Source organism: Chlamydotis macqueenii, chromosome Z, assembly GCF_036417535.1.
Source record: "Chlamydotis macqueenii isolate bChlMac1 chromosome Z, bChlMac1.mat, whole genome shotgun sequence".
Classification (NCBI taxonomy): Eukaryota; Metazoa; Chordata; class Aves; order Otidiformes; family Otididae; genus Chlamydotis; species Chlamydotis macqueenii.
This window is the reverse complement of record NC_141593.1, coordinates 47,289,417-47,308,946: the sequence shown is the minus strand read 5'-3', so window position 1 is coordinate 47,308,946 and position 19,530 is coordinate 47,289,417. Positions and strand designations below refer to the sequence as shown.

The 19,530-nt window shown below is 40.6% G+C and overlaps 1 protein-coding gene across 7 annotated transcripts; it reads left to right on the top strand.

Annotated features, from left to right (window-relative positions):
- The first annotated feature begins 362 nt into the window (after window positions 1-362).
- Window positions 363-14,907, top strand: NFIL3 (nuclear factor, interleukin 3 regulated). 7 transcript variants are annotated; one of them, XM_086771508.1, is made up of 5 exons: window positions 363-586; window positions 1,163-1,381; window positions 1,516-1,639; window positions 2,432-2,611; window positions 10,891-14,907. In XM_086771508.1, exon 5 carries the CDS (start codon window positions 11,083-11,085, stop codon window positions 12,451-12,453), a length of 1,371 nt encoding a protein of 456 aa, XP_086627634.1. In that variant the 5' UTR covers window positions 363-586; window positions 1,163-1,381; window positions 1,516-1,639; window positions 2,432-2,611; window positions 10,891-11,082; the 3' UTR covers window positions 12,454-14,907. The 7 variants fall into 7 exon arrangements, 6 of the variants coding, with proteins under 6 accessions (XP_086627634.1, XP_086627633.1, XP_086627639.1 ...); XM_086771507.1 differs by adding an exon at window positions 8,850-8,902 and having other exon boundaries at window positions 1,163-1,639; XR_015261507.1 differs by lacking the exon at window positions 10,891-14,907 and adding an exon at window positions 3,316-3,477 and having other exon boundaries at window positions 1,163-1,639.
- The last annotated feature ends 4,623 nt before the right edge of the window (window positions 14,908-19,530 follow it).

The window sequence follows — 19,530 nt, the reverse complement described above, 5'->3', positions numbered from 1 at the left end:
CTCTCAGCCCCCGCCGCGAGTCCCCGCGCCGTCACCGCCGCCGCCGCCGGGGAGGGGAAGGGGCGCGGTGCCGCCGCCGCGCTACACCCCTGCAGAGGCTGCGCGAGGGAGCGCCCCACTGCGCGCTCCCGCGGGGCACCGCCGCGGTTACGTAAGTGCCGGCGCCCCCCGCGCCGCTCTGCTCCCACCCCTACCACCGCCCCCCGCCAGCGGTTATGCAATCGCCAGCACACAGACCTACTGTACCACACACCGCCCTGCGCCCCGCCCCGCCCCGCCCCGGACTGCTCCCATTGGCCGTTCTCTGGTAGCGCCAGGCGGCGATTGGGGCGACGCTGCCGCCAGTCACGGCGCGGCGCGGCTGGCATGCGGGCTATGAGACCCGCGCCGCGGAGCCGTGACCTACTAACACACATCCCTCCGCGCCGCCGCTGCTGCTGCTGCTGCTGCTGCACTCTCCAGCCCGGGCCCTCCGCTGCTGCCTACACAGCACAGCGCGGCACCACACTGCATCGCATCACATCGTCGCCTCGCCCGCATCCCGGCGCAGGGCGGGGAATACTCGGCGCCCCGCGGTGCGCTGCAGGTAGGAGGCAAGGGTACAGAGTTGGGGTGTCTGCTGCGCCGCGCCTCACCTGGAGGCGGCCGTTACATAACACGAGCCCCACCAGGTCCAGCTGCTGCCGGGCAGGCCAGCTTCTGCGCGCTGGCGGGCGCCTCGGCGGAGGCCGCCCGGGAGGTGCCCGCCGAAGGATTTCTCTCGCAGGGGGTGTTCGTTCCCAGTGTGCCGCACTATGCGCCCCCCCCCCCCCCCCGCCCCCGATCCACCTCCGCTTCTCCCCATAGCTAGCCGGAGCCAGTGCCGCCGGAGCTGCTCTCCCGCGTTGCATAATGTGCCGGCGGGGAGCGGATTGCGGTGGCGGCCGCCATGTGGAGCGGAGGGCTGGGTCCCCAGTGCCAGCCGCGCCCTGGCCCCGACACCAGCAGGGTTTGCGTGACGCCGGAGCCTGCCAGGGAGACACCCCCCCCCCCCTTCGGACGGCGCTGGGGGATGTTGCCCTCGGCCAAGAGGAGTGAATGGCAGCGGCCCGGCCCCCGGTGCTGCCCCGTGCGAGCTGCGCTTGCCTGAGCCCTGTTCGTCACTTTTGTCGCTGTTTTTCAGGCGCTGCGGGACCGATCGCATAATAGTTCCTGGAAATGTTGCATTATGTAACCACAGAATTTGCTGGCAGCCGGGCTGGGAACCGCGAGCTAATTAAGCGATTTTATAACGTCGCTACAAAGAAACTAGGACAATCTGTCCCTGAAAAAAGCCCCCCAAAACCCGAAACTGCCACAGATTTGGTTAAAGTGCCTTTTAATACGGGAAGTAGACAACTGGGTAAGTAGGGAGGCAAGGCGCGCTCGCAGGCTGCGTGCCCGGTACTTTAATACGAGATTTGTGTTGATCTATGTTGAGCCCCGTCGCATTTTAGCAATTGTGGCTTCATGTGCTATTTCTGGTCTTTTCTCCAGAGCTGTGCGTGTAGACGTTCGAGGCCATTTTCTTGGATTTTTTAACTCGACGCCTTCAGGGACGTTTTGATAAGGCTGTATTTTTAGGGAGGCGTTTCGCCCAGACACTGAGCCCGTCTCTCTGGTACGGGCTTTCACTTGCTGTTTCTTTAAAATAAATTAAATAGGGAGCGTCTAATTTAAGGGAGGAAGGCGTTTAGCAGATGTCAGCCGTGCCGCAGAAGCGAGGGGAGGCCGTCCCGCCCGTGCCCTGGCGGGCGGGGGCCAGGTGCCGCCAGCCCCCAGCGGGGCAGCAGGTCCCATGGGCAGCCGCCAGCACGGCAAGTAGGTCAGTGTGACAGGGCTGGCGGGGAGCGCAGCCCCTGCGCGGAGCCCGATCCTGCGCCCATCTTCCACTCGGGCTTGCGCCGCGCCGCGGGCGGCGGCGGGGGGGGGGGTCGCCGGCCTCCACTGCGGCCGTTGGGAGCCGTTGGTGGCCGTTGGGGCGCGGCGGCGGCGGGGGGCGCTGGCGCGCCCCCTCAGCCCTTTGTTCTGGTCTGGGGCGGCGGCAGGCGGGCAGTTGGGAGCGGGGGGCGGCGAGCTGATAGCGCGGGGCCGTGCTGAGGTTTGTAGGGGGGGAGGGGGCGGCAGGCTGATAGCGCGGGGCCGTGCTGAGGAGGGGAGCGGGCCGGGCGCCATGAACCGCCAGGCCGAACCAGGCAGCCACGGTGGCGGGGCCGAGCTGCACACCGCTTCCCCGCAGCTCGGCCCCGCCACCGCGCCCCGCGGAGAGTCCCCACCGCACCGCCCGTCTCCCCTCGGGAGCGCCAGACAAAGCCCCCGCCGCCCCCGCCCCTCCCCCCCACCCCCCCGTTTTCTCCTTACGTAACAACCAACAACAAAAATGGCCATTGCCCAATTCTGTTATTTCGCCAAGTCACTTAAGCGTTGCGGTGTCAAAAGCCGTGGCTGGACGTCCCGTACTCTGGGGTCAGCTTGCTCTCTGTCCTCGAAGCTTGAAAGTTGCTGGTGATAACTTGGCTTTCAAGATAAGATGATTCTTGCGTGTGGCTGAAACAGTCTTCTAAGTGGATGAGACCAACATCACTGTCCTTGTGTGAGTACCCCAACCACTCTTTTTATGTTGGGTATACCTGCCATAGATAGTAGCAGCAAAGTATTTTTAAAATGTGGTGTTCTTAATAACACACATAAACTTTTCTGCTGCTGGATTGTTGGGGTCAAATACAGCTTTGATTATGAAGATGTATTGGAGTTACTGTTGTGTTGAAAACAACCCACTCCCTTTTTTTTTTTTTTTTTTTCCTTGTCCTTGTAACTTGAATGATTGCACTCAGTTTCGTGGTATTCACTGTTATGTGTGTAACCGACTTTGACTCATCTTTGCCTTCCTCAGTAATTAATTCAATCCAGAGCCTTGGTTAAAATATTGCTATGTGCATCACTTTTACAATCTTTATTCAATCAAAATGTTAACTTTGATGGGACACTTGAATGAATAAGGATTTGAGTTTTGGCCCTGATTTAAACCAACAGGTTTAAGGATTACTGAATAAAGATCCTTAATGTCATTGACACTAACAGTTATTGTTAAAAAAGTTCTTATGTTACAGATGTCTTTGACTGTTAAAGTGCTAACACTCTTTAGAATTATCTGCCCTTACTTTACATTTGTATTTACTTTATATTTTAAACTCATCTTACTCTCCAAAGTTCTCTTAGCTAGCTTTGAAAATATTCAGCTTCCCAGGTTTTACTTCAAAGCCTTGGATTTCTGTTGGTTTGTATTTTTTTTTAAAGGAACTCTTCTGAAGGGTGTCAAAAAGCTTAGAGTCTTCCCATGAGCAATATGAACTTCCATGACCTCCTCACAGCTTATCTCATTCTAAGAAGGAACAGTATTTGCCGTGCTTTGGCTGAAATTTGTAGAATATTCCTTCTATTGCAATAAAGTCTAGTCTGTGAAAGATATCAGTACCATACTACTTTTTTCAATACTTTGTCTTAGAGTAAAACTCATAAATAAAATTAACCTTTAGCTCATTTTAAATTAACTTATTTTAACAAATAGTTATGCAAACGATCCTTATGCAATAGTTTTTTTCCAGACAGCAATCTCACTGCTGTTATAACATCACTATGATGCAATAATATGAACAATAAAATCCTCTGTTTGAGTCTTATTACACACTGTTAAGCAATGTATCTGACTCATCAGCTTAATTGACTCTTCTAGGTGACCTTGCTATGATCATTACAGCCAGTTATGAGATATAAATGTGTTTAGGATATGTAATAGAAAAAAAATGCAAATAGAAGGCCAAGTCCTGCAGCCCATTCTCAAATAAAATGACAGTTTATTTCCAAGCTATAGTATTTTAGTGTCTGAAAATAAAAATTAAAAAATATTTTTTTTTTAAAACAAAGAAGGTATATGTAACTGTCTAATACTGATGCTAAGCATGACTGTCAAAACTAAGATTGTGTAAGCAAGGGCATACTTGAACTTGACTCAAAATGTGATAGAAGCAATGTTCCCAAAACCTTATACTAAAAGGTACATCTGAAATGAATTATTATTAAGACTTTCTTAGATATCCTATTTTTTTCCTTCTTCATATCTTGAGTTGATCCATGTCCAAATTAGCGTACTATGCGACTGAATCTGGTGACAGATATTACATAAATATATGTTCTGTCAGAGAGAATGTCTTATTTAAGAAAGGGTTTGGATTTTTTTCCCTTTCTTGAGTTTTTCTATCTTGATGTAATTTTCAGTCTGTCCTGAAGTATTTGAATAATTGACCAGTTTTTGCCACAGAGGTGGCTGCACAGCAGTTAGCAGTATAGATGCGAATCCTGCAAGACCTTCTCTTAGGAGTGAAACGCAACCCAATAAAGAAAGTGGTGCTCAGCATGGGCAGTGGTCTTCCTTGGCTGGACCATCTCATAGAATTGGAGCCCTGGAGATTACTATTTCTCTGTTCTGTTCGCGGAGAGTGGTAGATACCAACATTTTACAGGTGGTGTTTGTTTTACATATTTGTACTTCAGTTGTTATATAACAAGCTGCATGTTTAGAGCATCAGCTGGGATTAATTGACATAATTCTGCTGCCTTTAAATAGTGCTGTATAAATTTAGGTCAGCTGAAGGTCTGGGCCATGCTTGGCATTTTAAGAATACAGTTCAACAATAGAAAGCCATTTGTTGTCAGAATAATTAACATTTTATTTAGACCTTTTTTTTTTTTTTCAATAGTTCTTAACTAGGGGAAAGCTGAGATAATATTTCCAGAACATTGTTACTATTAAGTTTTAGCTTCTTGCAGTCTAGTTTTTCCTACTGTCAAGCAGATAGTGAAATGAGGAGAAGCATACGGTCATAGTACTGTAATTTCAGTAATTGCTGTTTCTATTGAGGTTTTATTAAAAATACTGGAAAGTCATGTGATATTTAAAATGGCATTATTATACCATACTATATATGTTATATGTATGCAACTAAATATTTATGCAAGTTATATATACATTTCCATTGTTTCACAGTTTTAAATTTTTTCCTGGTGCTTTGATTAACATTTAGGTTTTTGTCCTTCCCCGCCCCTTAAATCAGAACAGTAAAGAGCTTGGTTTGGAAAAACTAAACAGATCTGATGGAATCATATTGTCTTCCTAAGGAAATGGAAGAAAATACAGGTCAAATTCACACCTATTGACCTTGACTGACCTTTTTGAGCAACAGCTATGTTTAACATATGTTTTGTGCTCTCCAAATAATCATAATATTTGCATAATATGTGTAATTTACCTTTGGGAAGCAGGCTGTACTTTAATGAGTTAATTTGTCATTATTAAGATAAACAGTAACTTAAGTAATTTTCCTAACAAAGGAAGCCTTTTGTAAAAATTACATATGACATCAGTCTTCTGGGTACAGCTTGGAGGTGGGTAATATGAGGGTGTAATAATGTTCCAAGTTCCATCACAATCTGATTAATTTTTTAATATTTGATTGAAAAGTGTTGTAATACATTATTTTTTATGTTCCAATATTGTGTAGACATCTCCCTTTTTTTTTTCTTTCAATAAGATTATCACATTTTAGCAAAATGGGTCATCTTGTACAAAGCTATTATCATCAGTGTTCCACTGACCTAATTACACGTTGATCCTGAAACCGTAAGCACTTAAGATGCCCATGAAGTTGTATGAAAAGGGAACTGTGTACAGGACCAATAGTTCTGCATTGCTCCATGCTGTTGTAATGGGTTCATGGTCTCTATGAGTGCAACTATATAATAGCAGTAACTAGTGGTAGCATTTGTTTTGAAAATACTTTTCCCCTTTGACTTGTGGATAACTTGTGCATCATAGCATAAAAGGCAGTCACATAGGTTTTTTCCAGGAAGTTTGAACTTCATTTGCTCTACATTGCCCACACCTTCTTGCCCACAAATCTATCCTATGGATTATATCCCTCCATAATATCCCTCCCTCCCTCCACTCTTCCAGTGGAGCCAGCATTAAAGCTGTTCTTCAACAGGAACACAATTATACTCATGGTGCTAGATAAAAGACAGGAAAAAGCATGTTGAAGGATTTCAGTGGAGATTGGAATGGGGCCTTATCCTCTGTTGGAGAGGATTTCTGAATTACGATACATCTGAGAGGTACAGAATTTCATGGCCAAATTTTTGTCTGTGAAAAGCAGTAGAGGTGGAGGGGCTCCAAAGTGTTTTCAGCAGTGTTTAGGCAGGCTGTGCATTCACCATTGGAGCTTAAACTCGGCCTCCTGTCCTGCGTGTGCAATGAGGATGATGGTTTTTTCTGTATCTCATGAAAGTCTTGAGATAGGTAGCAACTGTTTTTAAAACAATTTGAAGGTATAGTACAAACTATATTCTTCAGTCTTTCAAAGTTTGGGATGTAAACTGGTCATTTTGCTATCTATGAGCAGGTTCTACAACAGCTCTTCTGGTATGTAGACAGATTTTTCAAAATAGATAACCTGTGACAGAATGGTAGCACTAATACATTTAATGCTATCTATGCAAAACAACAGCAACACAAAATATGCACAGACACATGTCAATACAAGCTTTTATTTTTCTGCAGTTTGCTGTATAGTGGTGATGGTGATAGAGGCATGGTTCTTTTTTAAAACAAGAAGTTGTTTTTAGCCATTAGTTTCTTCCATTTTTGAAGGACAGGGAGAGAAATTTTTTGGATGCATGGTGAACAAAAGTGAATTGTGTTTGAGCATCCAGCTGCTGGAAAAGGGATTTCATTTAGTTTGATAGAATCACTATCAAAATGTTAGAGCAATAACAATTCGTTATCTCATTCTAGGATATGTTTGAAAAATTATGCTTGGAGATATCATTAATTATTTTGCTAAATACAAATTTACAAATTTGCCCACAGTTACTCTGTGGGCAAACATACGTGCATGGGGAGAGCCACGTGCATTCTCTAAAGCAGAAATTACTTATGTAATTAAATTACTCAGGAGAGAGAAAGGAAAGATTGTGGCCCTGTCCTTCAACCTTTTGAAACATTTCAGTTATTACAGTGTGAATACACAAATACCCAGGATCAGATCTTTAATGTACTATTTTGTTACAATCAAATCACTTAAGTATTTTATGAAGTCCATGGATAAATTAACTTTTCATGATTTCTGCATACATAATGTCTTGCTTCAATAGCATGAGTTCTGTACAAAAGTCTCATTAATACTCAAACCTGGGATTGTATTCTGCTTCTATTGAAGCCAATGGCAAGACTGCCGTGGGAGCAAGACTGGGTCTGTAATTAAGTTAATAGGGTCGAGTGTTATTACATTGTTGAATTGGCACTCAATGCCATTAACATCGAACAACAATGAAATCTTTAACAGTGACTAATGTAAGGCAGTATTAAATGTTGGCTTTATAACACTTTACGAGGGAGTGATAAAGCAATTGAAAAATTAATCATAAGGGAAAATATTGGAATTTGAAATACAGTCAGAGGCATCATTACAGTTCATTAATTTATGTGCAAATACTGATGTTTTCCAATGGAATTACAAAATGCAAGTGAAGTGAAATGGCTGGTTTGAAAATGAAGGCATTTTGCCGTTATCAGATGGAATTTAACTTATTTACAGACTTGGCATTGAGCTGATCTATGTGGAGCAGTATTAACAAACAAGGGCTTTGACTCCTGTTTTTAAAGCAGCAATTCCAGTTACCATTATAAAAGTGCTCAAGGAATATGTGGAAACAGCTAAAGATTTATTGTTGTTTTGTTTGTTCACTAAAGTAATGGTATTAGAACTAACTGTATAAATAGCAAACCAGTAGGACTTTGTCAGTGGGTTACACATCTGCCTTGACAGCTGTACTGACAGACTAGTTGAGAGCAAAGTTGAATACTGAGTGCAAAAACATGTTTTGATACACACTTTGTATTTGCTGTAGACTTGGAACTTACACTCTGTGCCAGGAACCATATGTACAGGAGTTTTTGCTGCTACATAGTTGATCGTATTGATGAACTATGCCATTAGGCCACATTAATTTCAGGAAAAAAAACCCCAAACCATTAACTTTTTTGCTAATTATTATGAGTATGATAATTATTATTATCACTATTAGTATTTTTCCTAGATTGCAATGTTGGACAAACACCGAAGTGGGATCACTTTGAGCTGGAGACCATACAGATAGACACAAAGTCATAGTTCTTATCTTTTAGTCTTGTTCAAGACTAAACTTATTGCTTCTGTATTGTGTGGAGATGGAAGACTGAAATATAAGAGAGTAAAAACAAATTGTATTAAATCTGTGTAGGTATAGTTTCATTCTTCTAAAATATGCGCAATTACTGTGCTTATAAGTACTTCCTTGCTGTTGCTACTGTTTCAAGTAAGTTCCACGGTGTATGGCAGAAAAAAAATATGTAGAAAACAATGATGTATGCATTCTAAGAGAATTAATATTTTTATTTGGGTTTGAGTGTAGCTCTCTAGTACTATTATGCTCATTAGATCTCTGTATTGGTAAGGCACTGGAATTTCACAAAAGTTGTTTTGAACCCTCTTCAGTGACAGTTGGCTGAGATGCAGAATAAGAGACAAGTGATGATTTCATAGGTATTCAGTACATGCTATACTGCTTCCTGCTGTGTGCCACAGAAGGTGTAAGCATTTCCTCAGAAATGCAGAAGTTGTCAATGATACAAGTGAATGCAGGGATTGTAGTATATCAATACAGTTACAGAACAATAGCTGTGTGTTCCTAATGCTACAGGATAGTGAAATAAAACCCCAGTATTTTTCTTCTTTCAGCATAAAGTCATGTTACAGAGACTGAATATTCTACAAATGCCACAAAAATTCAAGTAGTCTTGTTTCTTTTTATTTTTAGATTAGGTGTATTCAACAATTTTATTTTTTTTTAAGTATTAGGTTGCACTAGATTTAAATTGGTATGTGTATTAATTAAACCATTGATGACATGTAGCAGTGAAGTGGAAAGAATGGCTATACAGTTTCTTCAGCAAATCAAATTATATTGAATATTTGGACAAACAGATGTTGCTTTGTTGCAGGGCTTATTTTTGTTTTTAAATGTTGTCCAACTCCTATATTTTCCCTAGCTTGACAGAAAAGTCCCTTGGACTCCAGTTTGAATTTTGGATCAGTATCTAACTATGTAATTGCTTGTATATTAGAGATGCATTTCCATGCACAAACATGGAAATTTGTGGTGCTGCTTTTGCACTAAAATGTTAAATCCTGTCTTCAGTGTGGCTGGCTTCTAACTCTGTTTTCCATTAAGGCTGTATTATGGAAGACAAATAGTTACATGTCAGTAATTAACCATGGATTTTAGGAAATTCTACTTAGCTGTTCTATTAAATGTGTTAATTTTTCATGACAGAAGAGTTGGCATGGTTTGATGGAACAGAACCCAGCTTGAAACCTGAGTCTTTATGACCCTGCTTAATTGTTATTACATCACTCAACTTCTCTTTGCCTTCTGGAAAAGACAAGACAAACTGGCAGAATACAATTCATTAATTCTTTTACAACTTTCTCAACTGATAATGTTTAAATTAATTTCATTAGTCATTGTAAAAACATTCCAAATAAATAGTGACATTTATCTGAAGTAGCTGATTTTTTGTTGTTGTTTGTTTTGTTGTACAGGCAAGGATCATTGCTGACTTGATAGTCAGTTCTATAAAAGCACTTGGCTTACTATATTTATTTTACTAGGAACATGACTGACTATGGAAAAATGTGATATATGAGAAGCTGTATCTTGAATCAAGACCAAATGATTTAATAAGAATAAATTATTTTTGCATTAAGAGGGACTAAATAAAACAAAGGCAAATTTAAATGCTAAGTTCAATTTTAATGATTAAAATATCTGAAGCTAAAGATTAAGCTAGTTTTCCTTTGTTTATTGTATGACTTTTAGATCTAGACTTCCACTTTAATGCAAACACTGTTTTCTAAAGGTGCATATGCCTCAATGGTATTAAACTATGTTGATGCAATAAGACTTTTTAAAACGCAAATTATTAATTGAATATTATTTCTTTAATGTATTTTTCAGTGCTGATTTTCAAGTTTTCTTTGTAACAGATAAGAAAATTATGTAATACATTTTTCTTTCTTGTCAATATTTTTTAATAGTTAGGGATTTGCCCAAATTATGTATATGCATTTGCTAATTTGAATTGGCATGATTGATTAAAAAGGCATTTTAAAATTCCAAGTGTGTGTGTATAAACATTTTTATATAGAGGTATATATATCTGCCAATATACATTTTTAATAGGATGCAAATCGATAATTAAATCTTTGGTAGCTTTAAGGGATAGTGGTGTTATTTTAAGACAATGGAAAGCACTCCAGCTTCTCTAAATCAGCTTGTGTTATTTTTAATCCATGAAGGACCCAAATACATAGCATTTATAAGTCACAAACCACAGCTGTTTTCAGAAGAGATGCCTCAACATGGGAGAACAAGATACTTTCCAGTGCTGCTCATTGACATGCCTGGTGTCCTGCAGTGTTAAGTGGAGGGTTAAGTTGGTCAGTGGTGTCACGGAAAGTTCTGTGACAACATTACTGTAGGATCAAAACTCAAATATTTAGTTCGTTTTTTCCCTTGAATCATTGTATTTATTTTGGAAGCAAATCTGCTACGTAGGTATCATAAAGCTTAGAATATCAGTTGTTTGTCTTGAGCTGTCTTCATATTACAGCAGATTTAATGAGGCAAATACTACTCTAAGGTTTTTGTCAGAAGCTACTTTTGCATGTCCTGAACCAGCAGTTCCTAAATAGTAATCAAATTCTCTATTTATTCCAGGTTTTAAAGAAGATTCCCATTGCCTCTGCCAAGAAAATTGGTTCTAGACACTTCTATCTGAGAATATGAAAGAAAAGGAAGAATGTGTGTGGATTTAAAATTACTGTATTTATCAAGTTGTTGTGGAGTGAGAAGTACTGGGGAAATAGCTTGCTCTGTTGCTCATTGTAGATCTACTACAAATTGTTTCTGATGCAGCTGAGGAAAATGCAGACCCTTAAAAAGGAACATAGACCTGTTGACACAAGTAGCAATGTGGACAAAATCATGGTACTTAAGTCCACTTTAGCAGAAGAAGAATTATCTACAAATGAAGATATACTACTTACTGAAGCAAATAGTGGAAAAAGCAAATCTTCAGCTTGCAGGAGAAAGCGAGAATTTATTCCAGATGAAAAGAAAGATGCTATGTATTGGGAGAAAAGGCGGAAAAACAATGAAGCTGCCAAAAGATCTCGTGAAAAACGACGACTGAATGACCTTGTCTTAGAGAACAAACTAATTGCACTGGGAGAGGAGAATGCCACTTTGAAGGCGGAGCTGCTTTCATTGAAGCTCAAGTTCGGTTTAATTAGTTCTGCAGCCTATGCCCAAGAGATACAGAAACTCAGTAGCTCAACAACTGTGTATTTCCAAGATTATCAGAATTCAAAATCAAACATTAACTCATTTGTAGATGAACATGAACCATCTATAGTTGGTAGCAGTTGTATCTCTGTCATTAAACATTCTCCTCAAAGCTCAATGTCTGATGTGTCTGAAATATCACCCATAGAGCATACTCAAACAAGTCGTATACAAAGCAACTGCAGAAGTCCTGAAAATAAGTTCCAGATTATTAAACAGGAGCCTGTGGAATTAGAGAGAGAGCCAAGAGATGACAGAGGTTCCTATAAAGCATCCATATATCCAAACTACATGGGAGCTACCTTTAATGTGTACTCACATTCTCCTCCTCTCTTGCAAGTTAATAGGTCCTCCAGTAATTCCCCCAGAACATCAGAAACTGATGATGGTGTAGTTGGGAAGTCATCTGATGGAGAAGATGAACAGCAGGTTCCTAAGGGTCCAATCCATTCCCCAGTTGAACATAAAAATGTTCATGCAACAGTTAAAGTTCCAGAAGTGAATTCTTCAGCTTTGCCTCACAAGCTTAGAATTAAAGCCAAAGCCATGCAAGTTAAAGTGGAAGCAATGGATAATGACTATGATGTAACACAGAAACTGTCATCACCCATTGACATGTCCTCAAAAAGACATTTTGAGCTTGAAAAACATGGTGCACAAAACTCAGTGCATTCTTCTCACACTCCTTTCTCAGTTCAGGTGACTAACATCCAAGACTGGTCACTTAAACCAGAACTCTGGCATCAGAAGGAACTCAATGTAAAGATTCAGAGCGGTTGCAAAACTGGAGTTGTTGAAATAAAAGACAATATCTACACTGTCTCTGAGTCGGAGAACCTGTATTTGAAGCAGGGCATAGCAAACTTATCTGCAGAGGTTGCTTCACTTAAAAGACTTATAACTACACAACAAATCTCTGCATCAGACTCCGGTTAAGGTACTACTGAATAAAGGCTTATTGTTTTAAAGGATGTAATTTGCAGTAGATCAATATGTTTTGTATTATGCTGAATTTTCACTGGACTTGTGATACCATTTCACTGTAATGTTCACATAATGTCTGATTGATGTCTTTTTGTGCACAATTATTATGAAGACTAGGTTGTGTTATGATCACTATGCCTTGTGTATAGTCAAGTAGCCTGTACGAAGGCTGTATATAGTGAAGTTTATTTTCTTTTTGTTCTTCTACTATAAAGCGTGCAAGTTACCAGTTACAATAAAGTATTGGTGACAAAAACAGAACATCTACTCCAGTTCTGTTGATTTTACGAACCTGTAAATAAGTTGTTAAGTAAAAACTAGCTTTTTCTTACACTGTGCTCAACTTCACTTATGTGTTTGGTTTTTACAGCCTAACAACCAAATTACAATTTACAACGTGTAATTCTTCCGGCCACCTTTTTCCTTAACGCATTTTTTTTAGAAGAGAATAGAAATAATATTTATAAATGAAACAGTACCAATTTATAGCCTTAGCCTTCTTTAACTTATTTATTAGTAGAGGTTAACCAAGAGCTACACAAATTCTAACCCTTATATCTTAATATCAACAACCCTTTTTCTTCTTGTATCTCAAATTAGACAGTAATGAGTTTCCTGAATCACTTATTGTGAGAAACCATTTTTTCAATATGATAGCTTGGTGTTTTAGATGAAATGAGTTAAGTTGGATTTGTGCATCTGCAAAGTTTTCAGAGCCTTGCAGTGATAGAATTGGACAACATGATCTTTTGTCAAGGACTGGCTTGTGTGTGCAAGGAGTGCAGGCGTGGAAAGAAGTATGCACCAAGGCTGCATGAAAGAGTTTCCCGCTTGCATACCATGGTTCTTCCCATGGCAGACTGTAGGCCACCTGCAGATGAAGGATAAGGTGAGATCTGTAAACTCTGAGCTCAACTCAGCAAGTATCTACCTAAGGGGCAGGCAATAGTAATAGCAGAGTTAGAGGAGATCATCTGCTGTTTTAGTTCCCAGTGTGGGACATAATGCAATTTTAAGTATGAAGTAAGTCTTGGCACTAATTTGGCCTTGGTCTCAATGGCTTAGTAAACTGAACTGAAACACCCTGGCTTACTACAGGGCATTTTGCAAGAACTTCTTAAATGTAAAATAGAGACTATGTGAAGAACTGCACAATTAAGATACTACTAGCCCCTGATGATTTATGCAGATGATAAGTTCTTCACTTGATGACTGGACAGGGCTGCGGTGCTCTTTGTCTTTGAGAAGAGCTGTTGAACCATGGAGACTAGAATTGCATCACATATCCTTGGTTTGGCTTAACAAAGTCTTTCATTTTAAAATAAAAAATAATTTATAAATAGAGCATAGACTTGGGAGAGATTCTTTTTGTGCTACTTCCCCCTTCTTTGGATGTACTAATAAATCAGACTAAAAAATAAGCTTTTTCTGAAAAGGCTTTTTATTAATTGCCATACTGTATAATGAATGGAACTTTTCCTTAGATTTAAAAATACTAGTTAAGCAAACAATATGTAGGTATTGTTTTTTAAATTCATACTTGACTTGAGTGAGAGGAAGTTTGTCAATTTTTTGGGGATATAAAGAGGAGTCTGAGTCACTCCTGATAGCTCTGAAGCTTGGTCCAGCAGTCACGGCAATGGCAAAACTCCCTGATGTCAGCAAGACCAGGATTTGATTCTGTACCTTTTCAGGAGCTGATGATTCACAGTCATGTCCTGGGAGGACCTTGGCACAGAAATCACTGATATTTTCTGAGCTTTTTTGAGCCTTCTAACTGCTGTGCTGTATTTGTGGCATTCAGAGTTAATAAACTGTTATTCTTTTTTCATGCCTTAATAATACAATAGACCCCATAGCTGGGCTCTGTATGTATTTGGTAATTAATATAGATGACATTTCAATGTTACTGAAAATAAGCTCAGGATTATTGCATGAAATGTAAAAATTTGCATTGAATGATGGGGATATAAGACATGAGGCAGTGATTGCTACTGTCTCTCTGCTTGCTAAGTATCTTCTGTAAGCAACAATAAAATCCTTTAAATATTTTACATATTATTTATCACATGTAATGTGTTCAAGGAGAGGATTTAAAACTCTCAGTGTTGCCATCTGTGTAAGCCTAGATCTATTGGTTTTTTTTCCATTTCTTGTTACAGTTGTTTGTCATAATGGAAGAATGTTGTCCTCTTTCTAGCTCATTATATATTTTGTGTATCTGTTTTGTGCAATTAATACTTAACAGTAATGATGTAGTTAATTTGTTGAAGGATGTCATTGCAAGAAAGTTATAGCATGGAGCTTAGGAGCACAATCAGATGTTATTTATACTCCCTTTATACCTTAGTGTTATGCTTCATTTGAAGAAAGAAATAAATAATTTGTCTTTTGTTCAAAACTAGATCTAATTAGAACTTGATTTTCTATTATGTTCATTGTCCTAGTCCAACACAGGGGTGTTAGCTACAGTTGTTGACAAATCTTCCTGTGCTGAAGTTAGTATTTCTGCAGCTAATATTTGGAGTATCTCACAGATGTTGTAAAATTACAAAATACATGAGTGTGGGTGGTACATACAAAGGCCTGTTCTTGGATACAGTTGCAAACTGGCCAGATGAAGCTCTCACCTGCAGTAAATGTGGTGTAGATGGCCTCCTCATCCAGAGACCCTCACTCTCCTCACCCCTCTTTAGGCTGCTTTCCTTCAGGACACCATACCAGGAAAGATGGAGAGTCCCACTGACTGGGGGGAGGGGAAGGCAATGGGACATAGTTACATATGTACGAGACTGGAGGAGCTGGGGAATCAGAGAGCTGTGCGCTTCAAGCCTGCCTTACCTGTACTGCATAAAACAGAATCAGACTCCATGAAAAGAATATCCTTGGCTGGTCTACTAGTCCCTCCACTGGAGAGCACAAGGTTGGTTTGAGCACAAAATGGGCTCTACCTAAGTGGTTATAAACCAGTATCACATGCTTTAAATTATGAAAACTCTTGTAAGCTCAGCAATTAACTGACAAAACAACACAGAACATGCTGAAAGTGGAATATTTCTCATGTGAAGGAACACAGATGACTAAAAAGTAACTGAAAAATGACTGTAGTGTGCCTTCAAATGACAATGATAAGGAAGACCACATAGATAAAACTGGGAACTCCAGAGACTTACCAATATAAATTGTCATTTTTCATGGGTACACAGGAATGACCATGCTAGATTAGTTTGGCTAGTCCTGAACCTTGCCTGTGATAATCACTAGTATGAAGGGCTTGAGGGAAAGTTTTAAGAAAAGTCCATGGCAAATAACTATTGACTAGCAAGGTAAGTTTTTCCTAGTGACATCAACTGATGGCTAATCAACACTGTGAAGCGTATCAGGTCCTCTGTTAAATCTGCCTAACTTAATAATGTATAAACACAGTAATATATCCTCATGTTCTAGCAACAACTGTTTTGGTAGGTACAGAGATTGAATGTGGATATGCATACATTATGATTTTCTGAATCCCTTCAACTTTCTGCCTTCAGTAAAACTTACATATTGTGTGGGATCTATTTAAATTTTATTAATATTCTGTACAGCCAAATATCCACTCATTCCTGAATAGGAAATAGAAAACAGCCAATTCCTGGTTAATCTTCTTTTACTATTTTGGATGTTTTCACTACAGCCCTTACGTCCATTTAAGCAGTTTAGGAGATGAAAAACATTTATTTTCTGTAGAACTGAACAGAAATGTAAAATTGTACTATAAACACACTTCTGAAGTTTTATTAAAATGCCAACTTCTAAAAATCTATTCTACTTGCTAGAAAACATAACATTTCAACATAAATATGCTGTTGAAAATAGGTGGTGTACAATGAATTTAGCAGAAAACTCACAGAGAATCCAATGTGGCCTTTATTAACACCATATTGTTTTAAAAATACTTTTACAGCTTATTGCACAATATGAGCCTGGTAACTGCAAGAATACAACAAAAGAATTTTTGGTATTTATTGCATAAGAACAAGTAGCACATATTGTTCCATTACAGTGCCAAATTAAAAGTTAAAACACTATGCCAAATCCTCAGGCTTTTAACTCAGTGTTAGATACTACTTTCCTTAATGAAGCAGACTTTTAATGTGTGCCATAAGGGACTTACTGAAGATGAATAACATTACCAAGACATAATCTTTACAGTTCACTCACGGCACAGACTCCTACTGATTTTCCTGTCTTGAAGGCTAACTCTTATGACACAACAGTGATCTATGAGTCACTCTATTCATATCACTGGACTTACAGGGAACTTGCTCACGTATGAAAGAGAAGGCAGCCAGATATTCAACTATTATTTATTCAATGACAGCTCTAAAAGGACTTGATGAATTGAGCAAAAGCCCAGAGTTAAAGGCATAGTCTTTATTTGCTTGAAACAGGAAGCACCAGAAGACATTTGGTCTTAGGACCAGGAATGCATCTATACTTTTTATAATTTGACCAGCTATTACATGTGTGCCAATTCCAATGGCTGTGAGTAGAGTAAGGGTAATTTCTCCTCCTTAAACATGGTGGAACTCCACAGCATTACAGCAAACAAAAGTGCTCGGGAGGACCAAATGCAGGGCCTGCAACTCTGCCATGATTCTACATAGGTTTTAATCTCCTGCACGCAGGTGTCCTTCCTGCTTGTACTGCGTCTGAGAGACATCTGATCTGAGAAAGCCTGCTTCTGAGGAAGCTAAATGGCCATCTAATACTACTGACATTCCGATAACATGGTCAATTTTTCCTCTACCATCCCTTGTTCCCCCTACAAATGGATGCACAACTTAGAATGTCAGGCAGATGTTACACTTTTCTATGCTATTCAGATTCTGGGATTTGCAAATGCCTGAATGGACATCTAAGTTAATAATTTACATATGTGAAAAGATCAGTCTACCCTGCTAGTATGTGCCAAAGTCAGCACCCATTATGTCTACATTTCTGAGGCATGATACTAGGCATGTTTGTTTCTAACAATTTGGACCTCTAAAGATTCTTGTAAGTTTTAAAATCATAGAATAGTTAGGGTTGGAAGGGACCTTCAAAGGTCATCTACTCCAACCCCCCTGCAAGGAGCAGGGACATCCCCGACTAGATCAGGTTGCTCAGAGCCTCATCTAGCCTGGCCTTGAATGTTTCTAGGGATGGGTCATCCACCACCTCTCTGGGCAATCTGTTCCAGTGTTCCACCACGCTCACTGTCAACAATTTTTTCTTAGTGTCTAATCTGGATCGACCTCCCTCTATTTTAAAACCATTACCCCTTGTCCTATCACAACAGGCCCTGCTGAAGATTTTCTCCCCGTCTTTCCTGTAGGCTCCCTTTAGGTACTGGACGACCGCTCTGAGGTCTGCCTGGAGCCTCCTCTTCTCCAGGCTGAACAGCCCCAACTCTCTCAGCCTGTCCTCATAGGAGAGGTGCTCACAGGAGAGGTTTTGTATACAAACATACTGAGGACATGCGTTGATTTCCATGGCATTTGTGTTGTGCAGCCCTGAAAGCCAGGGTGCTAATGGCTTATATAATAATAATTAGAAAATACCGAAGCATAATATTGTGTCATGTTAAATAGCTGAAAAGATTATAAAATGCAATGAGGGCCATTGTAGCAGAGCACAGAGTTTCTTTGTCTGGGCCTTGTTCCCGTTAAAGATTTAGAAATACCAGAGGGAGTATAGAGGAGAACAAAAGTGAAACAATAAACTCTCAGGGGCCGATCCATGAATTAAAAGTATACATTAAAGTCCACACTATACACATCAATAGCCAATATATGTGCACAATGTATTTAGTTCCCACTCTCAAAAAAAGTCTTGGTGACACATGTTTTGCTAAAACTAACATGGTAGTTAAAATGTGAATAAGCAAAACTATATTGGACAAGAGACAATAAGAGTTAGACAACATACAGGGCCTATAAATATTGTATGCTGCTGGAAAGAATTGTTTATGTTTTCTCATTTTCTGTAAGAATAATGATATTATTTTTAAAAATAAGATTTTAAGCTTCTTGTATCAGCTATTGTTTATGGCAGTGAAAAGTAAAACAAATTTGAGAAAGGCAAACAATGTTGATTTGAAGGTATGGAAAGGTAGTAGAATGGAATAGTCCTAGTTGGAAGGGACCTACAGCGATCATCTAGTCCAATTATCTGACCACTCCAGGGCTCACCATACAGAAAAGTCTGTCCAAATGCCACTTTTTAACGCCCTGACAGGCATAGGGCATTGACTGCCTCTGTTTTACAACCCTGTTGGTAAAGAAATGTTTCCTAATATAAAGTCTGAACCTCCCCTGGCACAGCTTTGAACCATTCCCACATCCTGTTGCTGGATCCCAGTGAGAAGAGATCAGCAACTTGCTCCTCACTTCCCCTTCTCAGAAAGTTGTAGAGAACAATGAGGTCGTCCCTCACCCTCCTTCTCTCCAAACTAGACAAACCCAGTGCCCTCAGCTGCTTGGCATCCATCTGCTGAGCATTTGCTGAAGATGAGTCCTTTCCAAACAGAGAAGAAGAAATGCCAGCACCAAGGCTGGATCTGGAAGAGCATGAAGAAAGGCGGTGCTTGAGGGCAGCAGCATGGTTACCTTTCTCTGGCTGCTTCCCAGCTGAGCAGCCTACCACAGGTGCTGGTGCCTGGCATTGTCCCTCCCCAGGTGCAGGACTTTGCATTTCTCCTTGCCCCTTCTTGGGGCTTCTGCCTCGGCAGAGTACAACCCTAGGATGATGCAGAGAGCACCACCAAGTCGTGACTCCATGCAGGAGGAGGGATTTGAAGACCGCGGTAGGGAGGCTGCACGAGGCAGGGCAGGCTGGTAGGAGAGCAGAGTGCTGGAATATGGGAGCAGAGAGTGCAGTGAAGAAGTCAGGCCTGGGGTAATGAGTGGGGGGGCACGGGCTGGCCCTGGAGAGTCCCCAGCTGGAAACATCTGCCCTGGGACAAGCTGCAGAGATGCAGGCCTGGAGCTAGGCAGCACTTGCCTT